The 15,923-nt window shown below is 38.7% G+C and overlaps 1 protein-coding gene across 3 annotated transcripts in view; it reads right to left on the reverse strand.

Annotated features, from left to right (window-relative positions):
- The window catches only part of ZNF277 (zinc finger protein 277), a 53,479-nt gene that overhangs the window by 6,894 nt on the left and 30,662 nt on the right, over positions 1-15,923 (reverse strand). For all 3 annotated transcript variants that reach the window (XM_061373096.1, XM_061373095.1, XM_061373097.1), the window contains exons 5-7: positions 9,530-9,621; positions 8,097-8,207; positions 4,045-4,177 (exon numbers count right to left, since the gene is read on the reverse strand). In XM_061373096.1, the coding sequence (XP_061229080.1) occupies positions 4,045-4,177; positions 8,097-8,207; positions 9,530-9,621 (336 nt within the window). The remainder of the gene's footprint in view (positions 1-4,044; positions 4,178-8,096; positions 8,208-9,529; positions 9,622-15,923) is intronic.

Raw genomic sequence — 15,923 nt, forward strand, 5'->3', positions numbered from 1 at the left:
CAGCTGTCTAGCTTAGTCATAAGCACATGCGTTATCATGATGTTACATTACTATAGATACATGCCATTTGTCAATTTGAAAATAAACATCTGTGCTTCTTACAGAGCACACTTTATCCTTAAAGTGCTGGTGGTAACAATCAGGTAAACACAGAAGGGAAGGCCCTCTCAGTCTTGGTCCATCTCAGTTCCTGGGGCTGGGAATAAGAGAGTTTTAATACTGCCTTCTGTTCTTTCATGGCCTCCAGCAGGCACCACAGAGTACAGAGTTCTTCCCTCTCTGTTTTTACTTGGCACTTTGGGCAACCCCTGGGGCCACAGCCTAACACAGGCACAGAAACAAGAAAATTAGGTTGGAGGAGTTTTTTGAGAAAAGAAAAATAAGGTAACCTACATGTATATCTTGGATGCATTGTTGCTCAGTTCTTCACCCTATACTATCAGTTAGTCAATTTATATTTCAAGCCTTCCTGAATAGGATTGGCAGCATCTTCCATACTTACACAATACTGACAAAAGACCTCCAAATCCACTGGGAAGTCTGCATTGCCTTTCAACTCATTTGCATAATCGCAAACCTCCCAGTCTAATTTAATGTAACTACCCAATAATAAACTTTTGATACTTGCTTATGAAAGAAATCTCATGCATGACTAAAAAGCTGCCACTCCTACTGAAGATAGGTGTAATTTACCTTAACACTAATGTGAATATGTCAATTAAATGGGGGTAGACAAATCAAAGCAGCTTGTACATCATGACAGAAGTCATAGAAAGCCTCAGAATACCAGAATATCTGCAAAGGAATTTGCACTGTATTACTCATTGCTATGCCAAGTTGGAAATTTAGGGGAAGGAATCATCAACAAATAGACATAAAATGTAACTTATATGAAAACAGATTCTCACAACTGCATTAAAACGACATGCGAAGCCAAAAGCATAACGGAGGGCAAGGAAGAATGCAGGCAGACCTACTGTTCTAAATGAAATCAATGGGAGCTCTGCCATCAGTTTGAAAACACAAGCAAGAACTGGCCAGAAGATCATGAGGCAATTCAGCAGACATTCTCAGGACATCTGAACAAAAAGCCCCTAAAATGTCTCAGTACAAAAGCCACAAATTAAAGGAAACTGCCAGTTCCAGCTTAGTAAGATTATTTGATGCAGTGTTCGGTAAAGACAATATGCAATGGAAAATCATAAGAAAAGGACAATTATGTCTGTAAGATAGCTGTAATTAAGAACTGTCCATTTAAGTAGCTTAAAATAGCTTAAAATCCAGTTGCTGACAGAAAAGCTTTATGGTGAACATCCTAAAAATAAAGTGGGTAAGACTGTGATAATACTGATGTTTATCACTAGAAGCCTACTTAGTGTTACAGTCTCTTTATGAAAACAAACTTGATCAAAGTGGCATATAGTAAGATCTTTGTTACATTCTCAAACTTCAGGGTTTTTGTTGTGAAAATATACAAAAATAGATAAATTGTATGCCTACATCTTTAGGTCAAGGTGAATTTGGTAGTAAAATTTTAAACAGTCCATCTACTATGTCTGATAAGATATGTAATCCATGGCTGTGAAATTGACCCTGGACATTTAGAGCAATGTGAAGCACAGATCTTAAAGACTCATTGAGAAGTCAGTAAAGCTTGACAGTACACATTGGAAAAAATGATCCTTTAGTAAGTTATAAGTTGCTGGGGGAGAGGAATTAAAATCACTACACCGTGAATACAGACACAGCTTGGAAAAGCCCCACCCTATGACATCAATATACCCTACTGTAGACTACATATGTGCAGTAGAGAATAATGTTATTTCTCCTTACACATAAAGGCCAATCTACTGAACCCCAGTGAAAAAATTAAAGTTCTTCCTTTTAATCTTTTTCTCCTTTGTGCAAAAATAAAGTGCTTACCAAAGGCTATTTGGAAAGCAACACTGTCTACTACACAGGGACTGTCCTAAAAGTTTCATGTTAGTGAAAAATTTAATCTCATACAAAAAGCGTGCAAATACACATTTAACAGCAAACTATTTTATAAGTGTTTAAGGTAAAGTTTTTAGTCTGTTTTTAATCCTTTAATAATAAAGGATCCTTTTTTTAAAGAAGAAATGTCAGTATTCTGAAATGGATACAGTTTGAAAGACCAGAAACACTGAGTATAAATAGTTCACTAAGCAGAACGTACTGAGAAACAACTGAAAATGTGTGGAAAGAAAACAAGTCTGTAGCAGAGCATATAGAGCCAGAAAAAAAATTGTGATCGTTCAAAGTATGTCCCAGAAGCGGCACTGGCATCACACTGTACAAACCCTGCACATGAAGGCCCCCAGCAATTCTGAACATCTTGGTTGTTTGACATATTTTAGTTGAATTATATTTACCATCCTCTGCAACAGCATGGACCTGAAAAACACATCTCTAAGTGATGCCGCTAAGTTATCAATATGTGAATTGATTCAGGCTGGCATAAGAAGTTACTCTGAAGACCTGTCTGGAATACCAGCAATAACTAAAGAGGAACAAATGACTTGAGCACTGTTCTGTGATTGCCCATACTGTTTAACAGTTTGCACGTTCCATAGCCATGCCAGCAGCACTATCCAGACAATGCTTGGATGTGGTTCAGGAAGCATATAGGCTGTATATCACTCTCAACAGATATGGACAAGGCCACCAGTTTTGGAGCAACTGGAAAGAGTGGAAAAGAGGTAAAGTCTATGAATATTAGTCTTGCTCTTATATTTAGTTTGGCATATTCTGCTTATTAACATGACACAGGCACTGTGTCTGCACTGATGTTATGACCTCCCTGTATCATAATGGCTGTCTCTGCATCCAAACAGTCATCTAGCTCAATTTCCTCATCACAGCTGGGGCAGATTAAAATCCAAACAATGAATACAAGTCAGAGACAGAAGGTAATTTAAGAAGGATGTCAAGTTCTCAAAACGGCAGGATTACCTGCAGGACTAGCAGAGAAGAATAAAACTATTAAAATCACTTAAAACAATTACAACATTAAACTCAAGTCTGTTAACTTGCAAGGGAGAAGTGAATGCCCAGTTCTGTCAAGGAGCTGAGAACATGTACCCTCCAGAACTTCACAACCTTTTCCTCACCGTGCAACAAGTATAGGTCAGTTTTTAAAGCAGCAATATTTAAATATCTAGAAAAGAAAATATAGGCCTTAGATCATTGATATTTTGAAGGAAAGTATAAGGGATCACAGAGAAAATTCACTCTATCTTGAGCAAAAAGGACTTGCTAGAGCATTAAACATACAACTTTTTGTCGTTAGTATTGAGTAAAACCCAGGTAGAGAAATTAAAGGAAAAGAGTAGGTAGAACAGTCAAGGATGCCTACTTATAACTTGGATATTAACACATATAGAAGGTACAAAGACTATTTCAGGTGAAATACAGTTACTTCTGGGACAAAATGTAGCAGCTTTTGAAGCAGTTCCTATATTCATAAATCAAAGACAGCAAGTGAAAATCTTTTACGCACACACATACACACTCTCAAAGGTCTGAGATAGAAAAATATTAATACCTAGCAACACACACCTACCTGGAGGCTAAAAATGAACACTTACTTTTCTTTTCATCTATGTATCTTTCATTTTCCTCCTCTTTCCATTTAATTTATACTCTGAAGAGCACTTTCAGCTTAAGCTTTGTAGAAAACAAGCTCAAAGCCAACAGCATTCAAGTCAGACCTCCATCTACTGCATTATCTCATTTTCCCTTCTGGTTTTTAAAGCAGAAGCTGAGCAGTAATGGCATGATGATTAGCGTCTCTTCAAGCTACATTCTTGTATCACTCAAAATCAATTCTCAACAACAAATGTTTACTATTCCTTAGATTAACAATTATCCAGAATATAATACCATAAAAAAGCATATTTCTTAAAAGTCCTTCACTTGATTTTTGACCTTTGTACTAATTGCAGGTTTGGAATTACTTACTTCTAATAAGATATTGTTTGCATCTCTGTAGTCAATTTATTAATCATTCATAGAACCACTTACCAAGTAATTAATGATGTAAAATTTGTCATATTCTTTGTTTTTGGCATTGATTCTGCGATGCTGCTTCTTTCTCATGTGATCTTTAAGTGTGTTTTTGTCTCTGAAGACTTTTTCACAGTATAAACACTGCAAACTGAGATAAAAAGGTTGAGGTCCACACGTTAAAATAAAACCAGTACAAGATAATAATCTTAGATCACAGGAGAGTCAAGCAAACACAGGGATGACAAAAATAACATAAAATAGAAAAATAGATAATATAAAAGTTTACTGTTTGCCCCACATACAAATTGAGAGAAAAGTCTGGTCACCCAAAATTGTCCTACCAATGCACAGGAGGGACACTGGCTGTTCAACATGTAAACTCTTAGCTCAGCATGCACTTATACTGGCATCCAGCCCATCAGCAGCTGTGTATTTATAATTCAGAGTGAGAAACCCCGAACTCTGAATGTACTACATAGCTTTAAAACCAATTTAAATCAGCTGAACAGGAAGTTTGATATTTCTAAGTCAACGGAGAGACTAAATGAAAGTTCGCCAGGGTGAGCAATGGGTTTTGAAAGCCTGAGAAATTGAATTTAGTAAATAAATTCTTCCATACGCACACACATATGTGTATATTTTAAAAATAATTAATATCTATGTAGATATATGAATTATTCAATATATATACACAGTACTTGAGAATTTGAACACATTCATTAATGAATGACAATTTTACCACACTTAGGTCTTCCAGAACAATTTAAACAAAATAGAAGTATATGTGCTGTCTTAAATTCTCTGTTACAGTACTATAAAATAATTGTTCTCTCCACTGCAGTATCAACTAACACCTGCATGCTGATCCTATAAAGGATTAGGTCAAATCTCCAGGCTCAGAGAGTGGTCTATAAGGACAGTAATCTGCATTTCAGCCTAAGTGGGTGATTCTCCCTGAAATAGAAGATGGTCTTTTTTTTTTTTTCCTGGCAGAGACGTAGCAGAGCCCTGAGCTTATAGAAACATCATTGTTAATGGATGCAGGTCTTGAGCCTCTGGCTAGCCAAGACATAAAAACAGTTTTCTTATAAGCGATGGTTTACATGTCCTACTAAGATGGAGGCAGGTACTTGGGCCATTTGAAAAATTATCTCCATGGAGGGATTGGGAAAACCCCTAGAAAATAATTCCTCATGAAATAAAAACTATGTAACTGTGGCATTTTATAGAATCACAGAATCATAGAATAGTTAGGGTTGGAAAGGACCTTAAGATCATCAAGTTCCAACCCCCCTGCCATGGGCAGGGACACCTCACACTAAACCGCGCCACCCAAGGCTTTATCCATCCTGGCCTTGAACACTGCCAGGGATTGAAGCATTCACAACTTCTTTGGGCAACCCATTCCAGTGCCTCACCACCCTAACAGGAAAGAATTTCCTCCTTATATCCAATCCAAACTTCCCCTGTTTAAGTTTTAACCGATTTCCCCTTGTCCTGTCACTACAGTCCCTAATGAAGAGTCCATCCCCAGCATCCCTATAGGCCCCCTTCAGATACTGGAAGGCTGCTATGAGGTCTCCATGCAGCCTTCTCTTCTCCAGGCTGAACAGTCCCAACTTTCTCAGCTGATCTTCATACGGGAGGTGGTGCAGTCCCCTGATCAATATATATATATTTGATCATTATCTTTGTATTGGAGATACTGGCAGCAGGAAAAACAATGGGATGGGAGGGTAAATGACAGCACTTTAAGACACAAAACACATGGATTTTTTTAAAAGAGCAGTGTCTCTGAATTTAAATTATTATTACTTTTTTCTTCCCTTTACAGACAGATGAAAGCTTGATTGTACAGTCAGAAGGAATTTTAACAGTGCCTGGGTCAGATCTTTCTGTGATTTCCCCAGGGTTTAAGATACAGGTGGTGAAGAACACAATTATTTTCTTACTCAAGCATTTGCCCCCACAAAACCCATTAATATTGTGCCTAGAAGGTCTGTGCCTACACCCTGAAAAACCTCATACTTCTTCAGTAAAGGTATATTCAGATTCCTCTCAGTTCTTGTGTGTGGAGCAACAATTCAGGATTCTCAGTATCTTTTTGTCTTCCAAGAACTGCTGTAACATTTACACGCTTAAGGAAGTTTTGAGTTCTCCTTGTGCTTTGTTGGTAATCATAGGTCCTATGGCAGAACACATTTTATATATAAAATATATATATAGTTTAGATTTATAGAATCATAGAATCATAGAATAGTTAGGGTTGGAAAGGACCTTAAGATCATCAAGTTCCAACCCCCCTGCCATGGGCAGGGACACCTCGCTCTAAACCATATCACCCAAGGCCTTGTCCAACCTGGCCTTGAACACGGCCAGGGATGGATCATTCACAACCTCCCTGGGCAGCCTATTCCAGTGCCTCACCACCCTAACAGGAAAGAATTTCCTCCTTATATCCAATCTAAACTTCCCTGTTCAAGTTTTAACCCATTACCCCTTGTCCTATCACTACAGCCCCTAATGAAGAGTCCATCACCGGCATCCCTATAGGCCTCATTCAGATACTGGAAGGCTGCTATGAGGTCTCCACACAGCCTTCTCTTCTCCAGGCTCAACAGCCCCAACTTTCTCAGCTGATCTTCATATAGGAGGTGCTCCAGTCCCCTGATCATTATATATATATTTGATTTTATATGTTATATATCTAAACTCTATACATTTTAGTATTTGCTTTGCTCCACCTGCTAACAGTAAAATGTTTGCTCTATTTGTGAAAGGCAACCCTGGAAGAATACTTAATTCCTCAGCACATACAATGTAGTCACGCTATTTGCCTGAAACAAGATTTTTTTCTCCTCTTAATAATATTTTCAGGCACTGTTTTATTAGCACAGCTATGAAGTCCATTCTTAGCAGTAGGAGAAGTGGCCTTTCAGTGCTTTGGAAGTAATTTAAGCATGTGTATTAACTACAGAGAGGATTTGCTTTGAGAAACCTCCTTCCAAACAAAAGCCTAGGTCCTACTGATAAATAGTAAAGCTGCAACTTAGCAGTGAGTGTGGTAACTCACTGCATTGGGCAACACCAATGGTAAAATATATTCTCAATAAAACTTCATTTCTGGAGAAAGTTAACATGTATCTATTGTGACTGCACATTCTTTGTCAAGCCAAAGACTAAAATTGAGAGTCTGTTGCCTTTTCCATCCTTCGAAGCTTTTATTTTATTTCCTTCCTCCGTAACCCCAGATGTACAAATGAATGGATCCTAAACTGACTTGGAAGGCTGTTTAATCTAATTTCCACATCCTAATTTTCACAGATCCAAGTGTTCTGTGGCTTTCATAACTAAGCCTAAGACTTAGGCAAATTTCTTGTACAGTCTGATTACAGACCGTATTAAAATCTGCTAAACTTGTTAAAGCTAGTTTGACTCTTAAAGAAGTAAATTTTCAGCTAGGGCTCAGTTTATATTTGTGGCATGCTTCTTATTGTCCCATTTACGAAATCTATCAAGGGTACTTAGATACTTGCAAAGGAAACTTGAAGTAAAGAGTTTCTTGTTCTTTGCTACCTACGGTTTTCTCCCAGATACACTTTCTAACTTCTTCGGCCATCTCAGGTTTATGTGTTTCTAAGGAAGCATGTATGCTGGCTTTCTCCTGCTCTGGAATGTACTCTGTAAGCAGTAAAGGGAAGGAGAAACCATCCCATGTTATTGATATACAGAGTTGAACAAATATTGTTATAACAACTTTGTATTCAGTGATTAAAGAAATGTTTAGCAAAAAGACTGCGATAAGAAGAACATTAACAACTATGAGAAAAAGGGATGTGCTATTACTGATGTCAATTCAATGCGTAACAGCTGAAGCTTTGTGCTTTCAAAGGATTAAAAGAAAGCCTTCTAAAGAGCACTCACAATAAACTTATGTTCTCTGTTTCTTCTTAACTAATTATGAACGTTGAATTAAATTTAACCCAACTTATTTCCAAGGTAAAAAAAAAATGACCTAAGTCCATTAACACCTCCCCCCCAAAAAACCCAAATAAAACACTACTTACTTGTCAAGCTTCCCCTGCAATACGGCTAAAAACTCACAACAATTCACAATGTTATCTGGCAGCCCAATGTTAAAAGCATGCTCCCTTGCCATATGATTGAGAAGGACAGATCTACAAAAGACATAACAAAATGTTGTATTCAATTAGTGACTCTAAATACACAAATTGCTCAAAAAACGCATAAAAGCCAACATTAACTAAACAATAATAATGTCGCTGCCACTGCTAGAAAAAAAGAAAGCAACTTTATTAAAATAAGTTTTCAATTTCAGCTCTGCTCAATGTTCAGTAACATTTCAACCACTTATTCTATGCGCATAAATAATATCTTTTAAATGAAAATTGCAGTATATTTTGACCATCACTGTCATTTATTAACTTGAATGAGCAAATCACACGATTCAACCAACTATCTTAAGAAACATTCTAAAAAGGCATTTTGTTTTCTCTGTGCTAGTTAGCAGAGCGGAAATCCTTGGATGCGATATGCTTTTACATCAGCATTGCTTCACACAGCAGCACCAATGCAAACAGCACTCACAAGTACACACAAACAAACATCATGGATGTTCAAATAAGGTATTTTCCTAATAGAGATATATTGGTTAATTCTTTATGTGCCCAACACCTCTTTATGCCTTGGCTTCTGCTTTTGAGGACTCAATACCCAAGTGTTGACACTGCTAAGCCTTGCTTTTATCACAGTTCAGGTGTGATTTTCAAACAACCTGTCAGACCCAATAAGCAGAGGATGAAGTTCCAGGGCTGAATAATGTGAACTTCACTACAACAGTCAGTGAAAAGGATTGGATGCTCACACCACACTGGGGTAACCTGTGCGGACATGATCCTGGGTCCTTCTACCTTTCCAGAGTACCACAACTAGCCAAGCAAACACACATTCAAAGAAAAGACTCAGCCTTTCCAGCTGAAACTGATTTATCTGTATAAAGAAAGTGTCTTTGGAATAAGCACTTGAATGGAATTCAGGCTTGCATTTGACTGATGCTGCAAAGCACTCCAGTCTCTAGTTTTCCATTCTAATTTTCTAATTTGATATTTGAATTCACACTGGTTTGGTGAAGTTTAAATATGAAAATATGCAACTAGATAGAAACATTTTGTAATAGCCATACTGGCTTAGGTAGCTCTCCTTGCCACTATAACAACTGCTAAAAAACTGTCTATCTTTAAAATGGTTCAGTTCCCAACTCCATCTTGCTGGGTAGTATAAAGAGTTGCACTGGAATAAATAAAAAAATTAAGAAGTAGGTCGGGGTTTATTTAAAATGGCATTGCAGTTGAAAGAAACACTTAAACTATACCCTTAATTCTAACATTAGGCACTAACTGGTTAAATGCCATCAAAATCATAAACAAAGATGCTAAGCACATAGGAAAAAAATCAAAAGCAAACAGGTAAACAAACCAACCTGTTTCCTGTGAATTCTTGATCGCAGAACATACACATACTATGGAAACTTGTGTCATCTCTCTCGCGCTGTTGCTGTTCCAGAACTTCTCTCTATGAAAAGAATCAGATACAGTCATTCAGAAAAAATAAGAATCATTCCGTAACATAAACTTATTTTACCTCTTTATCTGTACTGGTAACAATGAACTGATAAAATTAAAATGTGCTGCTGACAGAAACCAGACATGAGTATTTTATAAGTGTGGGTTCTCACAAAAATGGCAGTTTTTCAACGGCAGTATGTGCTCCAGTCAAGTGCTAGGAAAGTTCTCCTAATATTTTACAAGAGGCATGGAAAGAAACACAATCCTCATTGAGATTTTATGCATCTATTTAAATAATTCTGCATGCAAAATGTCAGTTTATTGTTTCTACTTACGGTTCAGATTTATCTTCAGAATCAGTGAGCAAATTATTTGGCAACCACATAGGACCTAACAGAATGATAAACTCAATTTTACATGGCTAATTGCAGGTCATCTAGATAATACAGGACTGAGGATGAGCCCTGGCAGTTTCTGTGCGACATCCTAAACTCAGAATAAGCTGATTGCCTTTACCACTGCTCCTGTTTAATGTAGAGCAACAGGCCAGGCAGCTTTACAACACCTGACACTATTTTCCTACCAACAAAAGCATGCAGCAGATGATTTTCTCTGATGCTGTAACAGCAGCAGTGTAGTTATATTGTGGAATTACTGTATACTTCAGATGGAAAGGCCATAATCATCTGGGACAAGGGACAATCGCTGTTTGGATTAAAACAGCATATTTTCAGCCCAGTAGTACACTACCCTGTACTTGTGTTTTAAGTACTAATAATTGGTAAAGGATTTATTTCCTGTGCAATGTAGAGATGCTACCACCAGCTCTCTGACATTTGGAATCCTGACTGAATATCTTAGGGGATTCTCTGAATCTCTTTATCTCCTTAGAGCCTGCAACAGTGGAGATTTGTTTCTCACCTACCTCTTTAGTATACTTTTGTGTGGATTAAGACCCAAATTTGCCCATAGTCTACAGCTAAATTCAGCTATGCCTGTTGGATAAGCTCCATAAAAAGCAGAAAAGAAAGCAAAGAAAAAAGAAAGCAAAGAACCCCCTTTCCCAAAAGAAGAAGGCTTGAGCAATTGTCATTACAGGTCATGCAGCATGGACGGGCTGGTGTGGGTCAACCACACCACATCCTGCTGCCCCCAGCTCAGAGACGGCAGGTGGCTGATACTGAGCAAGTAAGTGTTCTGTTGGTTTCTCCTAAAACAGAGCAGCACACTATCCAGAGAGGGGCAGTGGGATGAACAGGATGCCTGCTGGAGAGTGTGGGAGCATGCCCACCTGAGCTACATTTGGCCCAGGGCCAGTGGCTGCTGTGGGGGATGAGCGCACTGTGCCATAGCCTGTTTTAGGGCCCCACATTCACCCCCACAATTTGCAAACTGTAGCTGTTGCACATCAGATAAGAGTCTGTTACCCTGAAAATGCAGATCTCAAGGCTTTTTTGGATGTTTTTGTACTACAAGGTATATATTTGAGGTTAGAGTCATGCTCAGCAGTGCTTACCTACTCAAATTTTAGGTCATATCCACTCATGTCCTGCTGCATTATACAAAATGTCAACTAACAGAAATATAAATTCCTATTTTTCAGGGCTGACTCTCAAGGGAGATAAATGGAGCATAACACATTTTGTGAGAGGCACAATTAAGCAAGGATATGTGTCTACTCCACATGGGCAGTGAACATCCCACAGCATGCCAGTATGAGCTGGTACTCGTAGCTGTCACCTCTCTCCACTCAGCATGTCTGACCTTGTTTGATTAACCTTGAATGTGAAAGCATCTGTGTGTAGTTTATACATTTTGTAAAACACACTAGAAACGGCCTAAAAGAAAATCAAAATATTTCAATTCAAACATTAAGATAGCAAGGGTTTAACCCCCATCCTCCCATTAGAGATATTCCAATGTAGCTTCCCAATTGTACTCTACTAGGAGGGAAAAATCCCCCATGTTCTTCACTATCTGGCTGCCTAACCCCAGATTCTCACCTCATACAACCTGCTTACTGGAGCCCTGGTGAGCTGCAGCTCCCAGTTATGCCTGAAGGGGAAGCACACTGTATCCCCCCACACTGAAGGTGCTCCTGCTACTCTCCTTTTTCACCCTTCCCATTTCCCTCCCACCAGCATGCTTGACAGCTGGTAAACTCTGACTAACCCAGCATCGTTGTTCTACCAATTTACTCATCAGGGATTAAAAAATATTTTCCAAGGTGGACACTCCCTTTACTGAATGTTGGCATCCTTCATTGCTGGAGGGAACTTCCGAAGCCAGAAAGCGAATCTGGTACTCACACAGGTGAGGAGTTAGAAGCACTGTTTCAAGTAAAGTACAGCAAAAGCCAGAGGGCTGCTCTTCTCCCTACAGACATTCCAACCCTTCACTTCACTGCTGAGACTCTGATGGGAGAACAGCAATTACAATATTTGCATAAAACTTGAGGTTTTTCTGAGTGGAGACTTTCAGGTGGTAATAAAAGCTTAAACTGAAGCTATGAGGCAGGAAATGAGTAATTTACTTCAATACCTGCACCAGTTACCCACTCCTTTGAACTTTTAGGGATGTTAGCAATAATTCATGGCTATAATAAGACAAAAGTACCCAAAACATTTCAGCCATGAAGATTTTCCAAACCTTCTTAGGACACTGTGTTGTATCAAAGTGTCAGAGAAGGACAGGACAAAGTCATTTGAGGAAAAAAAGCACGTATGTTATTTTTCTTTTGAAACAAATGAAAGAATTACGCATAGTCAGGAAAGCTAATCCAAAACACTAAAAAAAGTGTTTATATATACCAGGATGATCATCTTTAAATATACCAGCACATTAAATTGCTAATACAGAAGAAATCTGATCGTTGGTACGACAGTTTGTAACCTGGAATGTAGAAAAATGCCCTGCACATTCACAGAGCTCAGTCTGAGGCTGCGAGGAATTCAGATTTTCTCCTAGAAGGTGGTAATTTAAAATGTGTCTGTAAAAAAAAATGTGCCTGTTCCTCTCCTGGGAAGCAATATTTTGGAAGAAATTACCCAGAAGTGCTCACACGCTATGCATCAGCAAGAATTCACACCGAAAATCAGTAAAGATGAAAAATGCATACTTGCAGCTAGTAAGCACTTTTCCCTAAACAATTACTTTGTCTCTGGTCTGCAGCTCAAGAGACATTCAAGAAATACAAAGTATCTTCAAAAGGCAAGAGTAAAACTCCACCGAGTGACAAAAGGTATGGACTCAGGACAGTAGGCTTTATGGCACATGAGACTTTTCTGATACTGTAATTCCTGTCACCCTTCCCTCCAACAGACACTGTATCCCAGGTGCTAAATTAGCTTTCCTTATTGCTGTCACTGTTGGTTTGTTTTTTGTCATAGACTCCTTCCTTTATTAACAAGGCCCTCATAAATAATTAACATAGCCATTTAAATGCATGGCTTGGACCACTGAGCAACCATTCTCAACTTGTACTCAGCACAAGCTTTGCTGAGTACAAGTTTGATTATACTCAGCAACTGGAAGAAAGAACTAGTGGTCACCATTTTGCCTGCTTTTTTCCATCTACATCAGTTGGCCTGACAAAAAAAACCCCAACACTTCCTTCTCCTGTCTCTTTTATAATCACAGCACTTCTAAGAGATAAGAAATTCAGGCGGAGAGTACTTCTCTAGCTTTAAGATAGAGGCAGATTGCACTTTGGGACAAGATCAGGCAGTGACTGCAGTGAGACCTGAACTTCCCATTTCTCAGTCCACAGACCTAATTGTGCAGTGGAGGTTGAATTCTGCAGTTCAGTCTGTAAAACAGAGCTAACAACAGTATGTGTCTTCTTTGCTTGTAAGATGTTCAGGACTAAAAAATAAAAATAAAAAAGAAATTACTGCCATAACGCAAAGTTCAAAGTTTCTATTCCAAACCCAAGTAATCTCAGACTATTGCATTTTAGTAGTGGCTTGACTGGGACAAGAACATTTTGTAGTTTGGGGTTCTCGCTGGCACCTGTCTTGCCAGTTCTGGTCCTTTGCTCTCATCCTCTCTAGGCAAGAGACTAGAAAGACAGTAGTTATACAAATGATCACTTAAGGTAAGTTCCAATGAAAGCTTTTTATAAATGGTGCTATATGCTCTGGGGAGGTGGTTTGTCTAAAGATGTTCCTTTGAAGAGGAAACTTCACAACTGTTACAGTGTGAAGGACTCAAACATTTGAGCATTCAGTCACACTGCTATGAAGAGTGCAGGATCACAGGCCACATTCCTTCTGTAATGATAATGGACTAATTCATACTACTGAAATCAGTGGGTCTGCCTGGGAAATGAGGTACTACCAGAAATAGCAATGTTATGTTGGTGTGAATTTTGATCTAAATATCATAATATAGAGACTTTACAATATGTGTTTTATCAAGGTCTCCTAGGTGATCTCTCAAATACAGTGTGTATTTTTAGCTGTAGTTTCTTCCAATTTAAATAAGAGTCCCATTTCCCTGCTGAGTGCTCACAGAAACCACCTATTGCTGTAGGCAAAGGAAGCAGGTAAAACATTCTGGTTTAAAAACAAAACAAAAAGATCATGCTGACAGTTTACAACAAGAAGCTGTTTATACCCTTTACTGGCAATAAAACAAACTAGCACACTACACTGAGACAAACACTAGGATTGGTAACACCTGAGATCCACTACTGTCTCTAAAAACTTGCCAAGCACATTATTGACAATTATATACACTGTTAGAAACTAGCTTTGGAGTAAGTTACATTTGGTTTTGTGCCTACAGTTGCCTCAAAGATTGATTGATGAGCTTGAGACTGTGCTTGTAGCTGCTAAATAGGAAAAATATTTATAAAGAGCCAGGGTATCAGAAACTTCATATCTTTGTAAAGACCTGCAATCTTATCCGTATCAGTAACTTGTCTCCTAACTTCTATATTCAGCTTCTCACCTTACTGATCTCCCACTTCAAACAGTACTCTCTCACCTCTTGAGTACAGAAAAAAAACCCAACTTCCATTTCTGTAACCATTTCCTCTCTGATGTTATCTCAAGAAGAATGCCTTTTCCTTAACATCATCAGAGATGCCTGTTGGAGAAGCACTTCATGAAAGAAACGTAGCTGTAAGGTATATGGAAATACAAGGAATTTGTTGGGATAGAACCTTTGGTCTGGAGAACACTCAACCCTTTTTAAGCCAGCTGTCACATCATCCAATGTACTTGTATTTGGTGACTATTTTGTGCACTTTTTCTCTCACCCAGTGATTATGAAAATTCATACACAGTTCAGGAATGTTATAAAAAGCCCCACTGGCTAGGCAAGCAAGACCAGCATGTCAAAGATTATAGTCTCTACGGAATGAAGGATGATGCCATCAGAGACCTACTTTTGGAACAAAGAAGAGAGGAAAGCAATGGGGCAGTGACCTACTGACATTCAAGAGATGGTTTTGAGCCTATCTGGTGATGAAGCTAAAAGCACCCCACTTCATCTGGTACATGCCGATTGCCCAAGTGGGCATTCCCGACGTCTATGTGAACAAGAATGAAGCAGAAAAAGGAACAGGTAGTCTTCCTGAATCTTTTTGGTTTAGTTCAAAGCACAGGCATAGATCAACATGTTCTGGAGAGGAATACATAGCTACGGAAACAAAATAGGGAGCATTTAAGAATATCATAATATGGCCAGGGAATAAAAGGCTACCCCTGACAAAGATGAGAAAGCGTACCTCAGGACATCAGCTTGTCAGCTAAGTGAGGAGACTTTAAACTAGGTTTGAAGATAAAGTAACAGAAACCCCAGAGAAAAATAAGATTTGTAGCATAGTGGGAAAACAGGAAATTGGGAAGAAAATGGTGGTGGGGAAACTGTAAGAACCCTGCCTCAGATTAAGCTTGTGACAAACTGGGGATCATACAAACAGCTCATCTTGGAAAGCTCGTATAGCTGTGTCCGTCTGAGTTTTGGTGAAGACTTCTCTTCAGGGTCTATTTACTGGGAGGAAGAACAGCCTCATCACTCGGAACTACCAGTCACATCACAAGAGAACAGCTGTAAACATGACAGTAAGACAAGGTCAGTGCTGTGGCAGGGAGTGCGTATTTAAATCTTAAAGACCAAGTACTTAGACTGACATTGCCCCCCCGGTATCTTGAGTTTTGCCACGAGCACTTCCTTTCCTTCACATCTGTGAGTTCTTTGTCCAGACTGTGTTTTTCCAAAAGACTGTATCTTTTTCTGTGTTACATGGCCTTGTCAGCTATTTCAGCAAGCTGTGCTCTCTAACCTAGTTCAGGCTCATTC

Source organism: Neopsephotus bourkii, unplaced genomic scaffold (assembly GCF_033783945.1).
Source record: "Neopsephotus bourkii isolate Nb327-2 ecotype Australia unplaced genomic scaffold, CSIRO-AGI_Nbou_v1 NB_1624, whole genome shotgun sequence".
NCBI lineage: Eukaryota > Metazoa > Chordata > Aves > Psittaciformes > Psittacidae > Neopsephotus > Neopsephotus bourkii.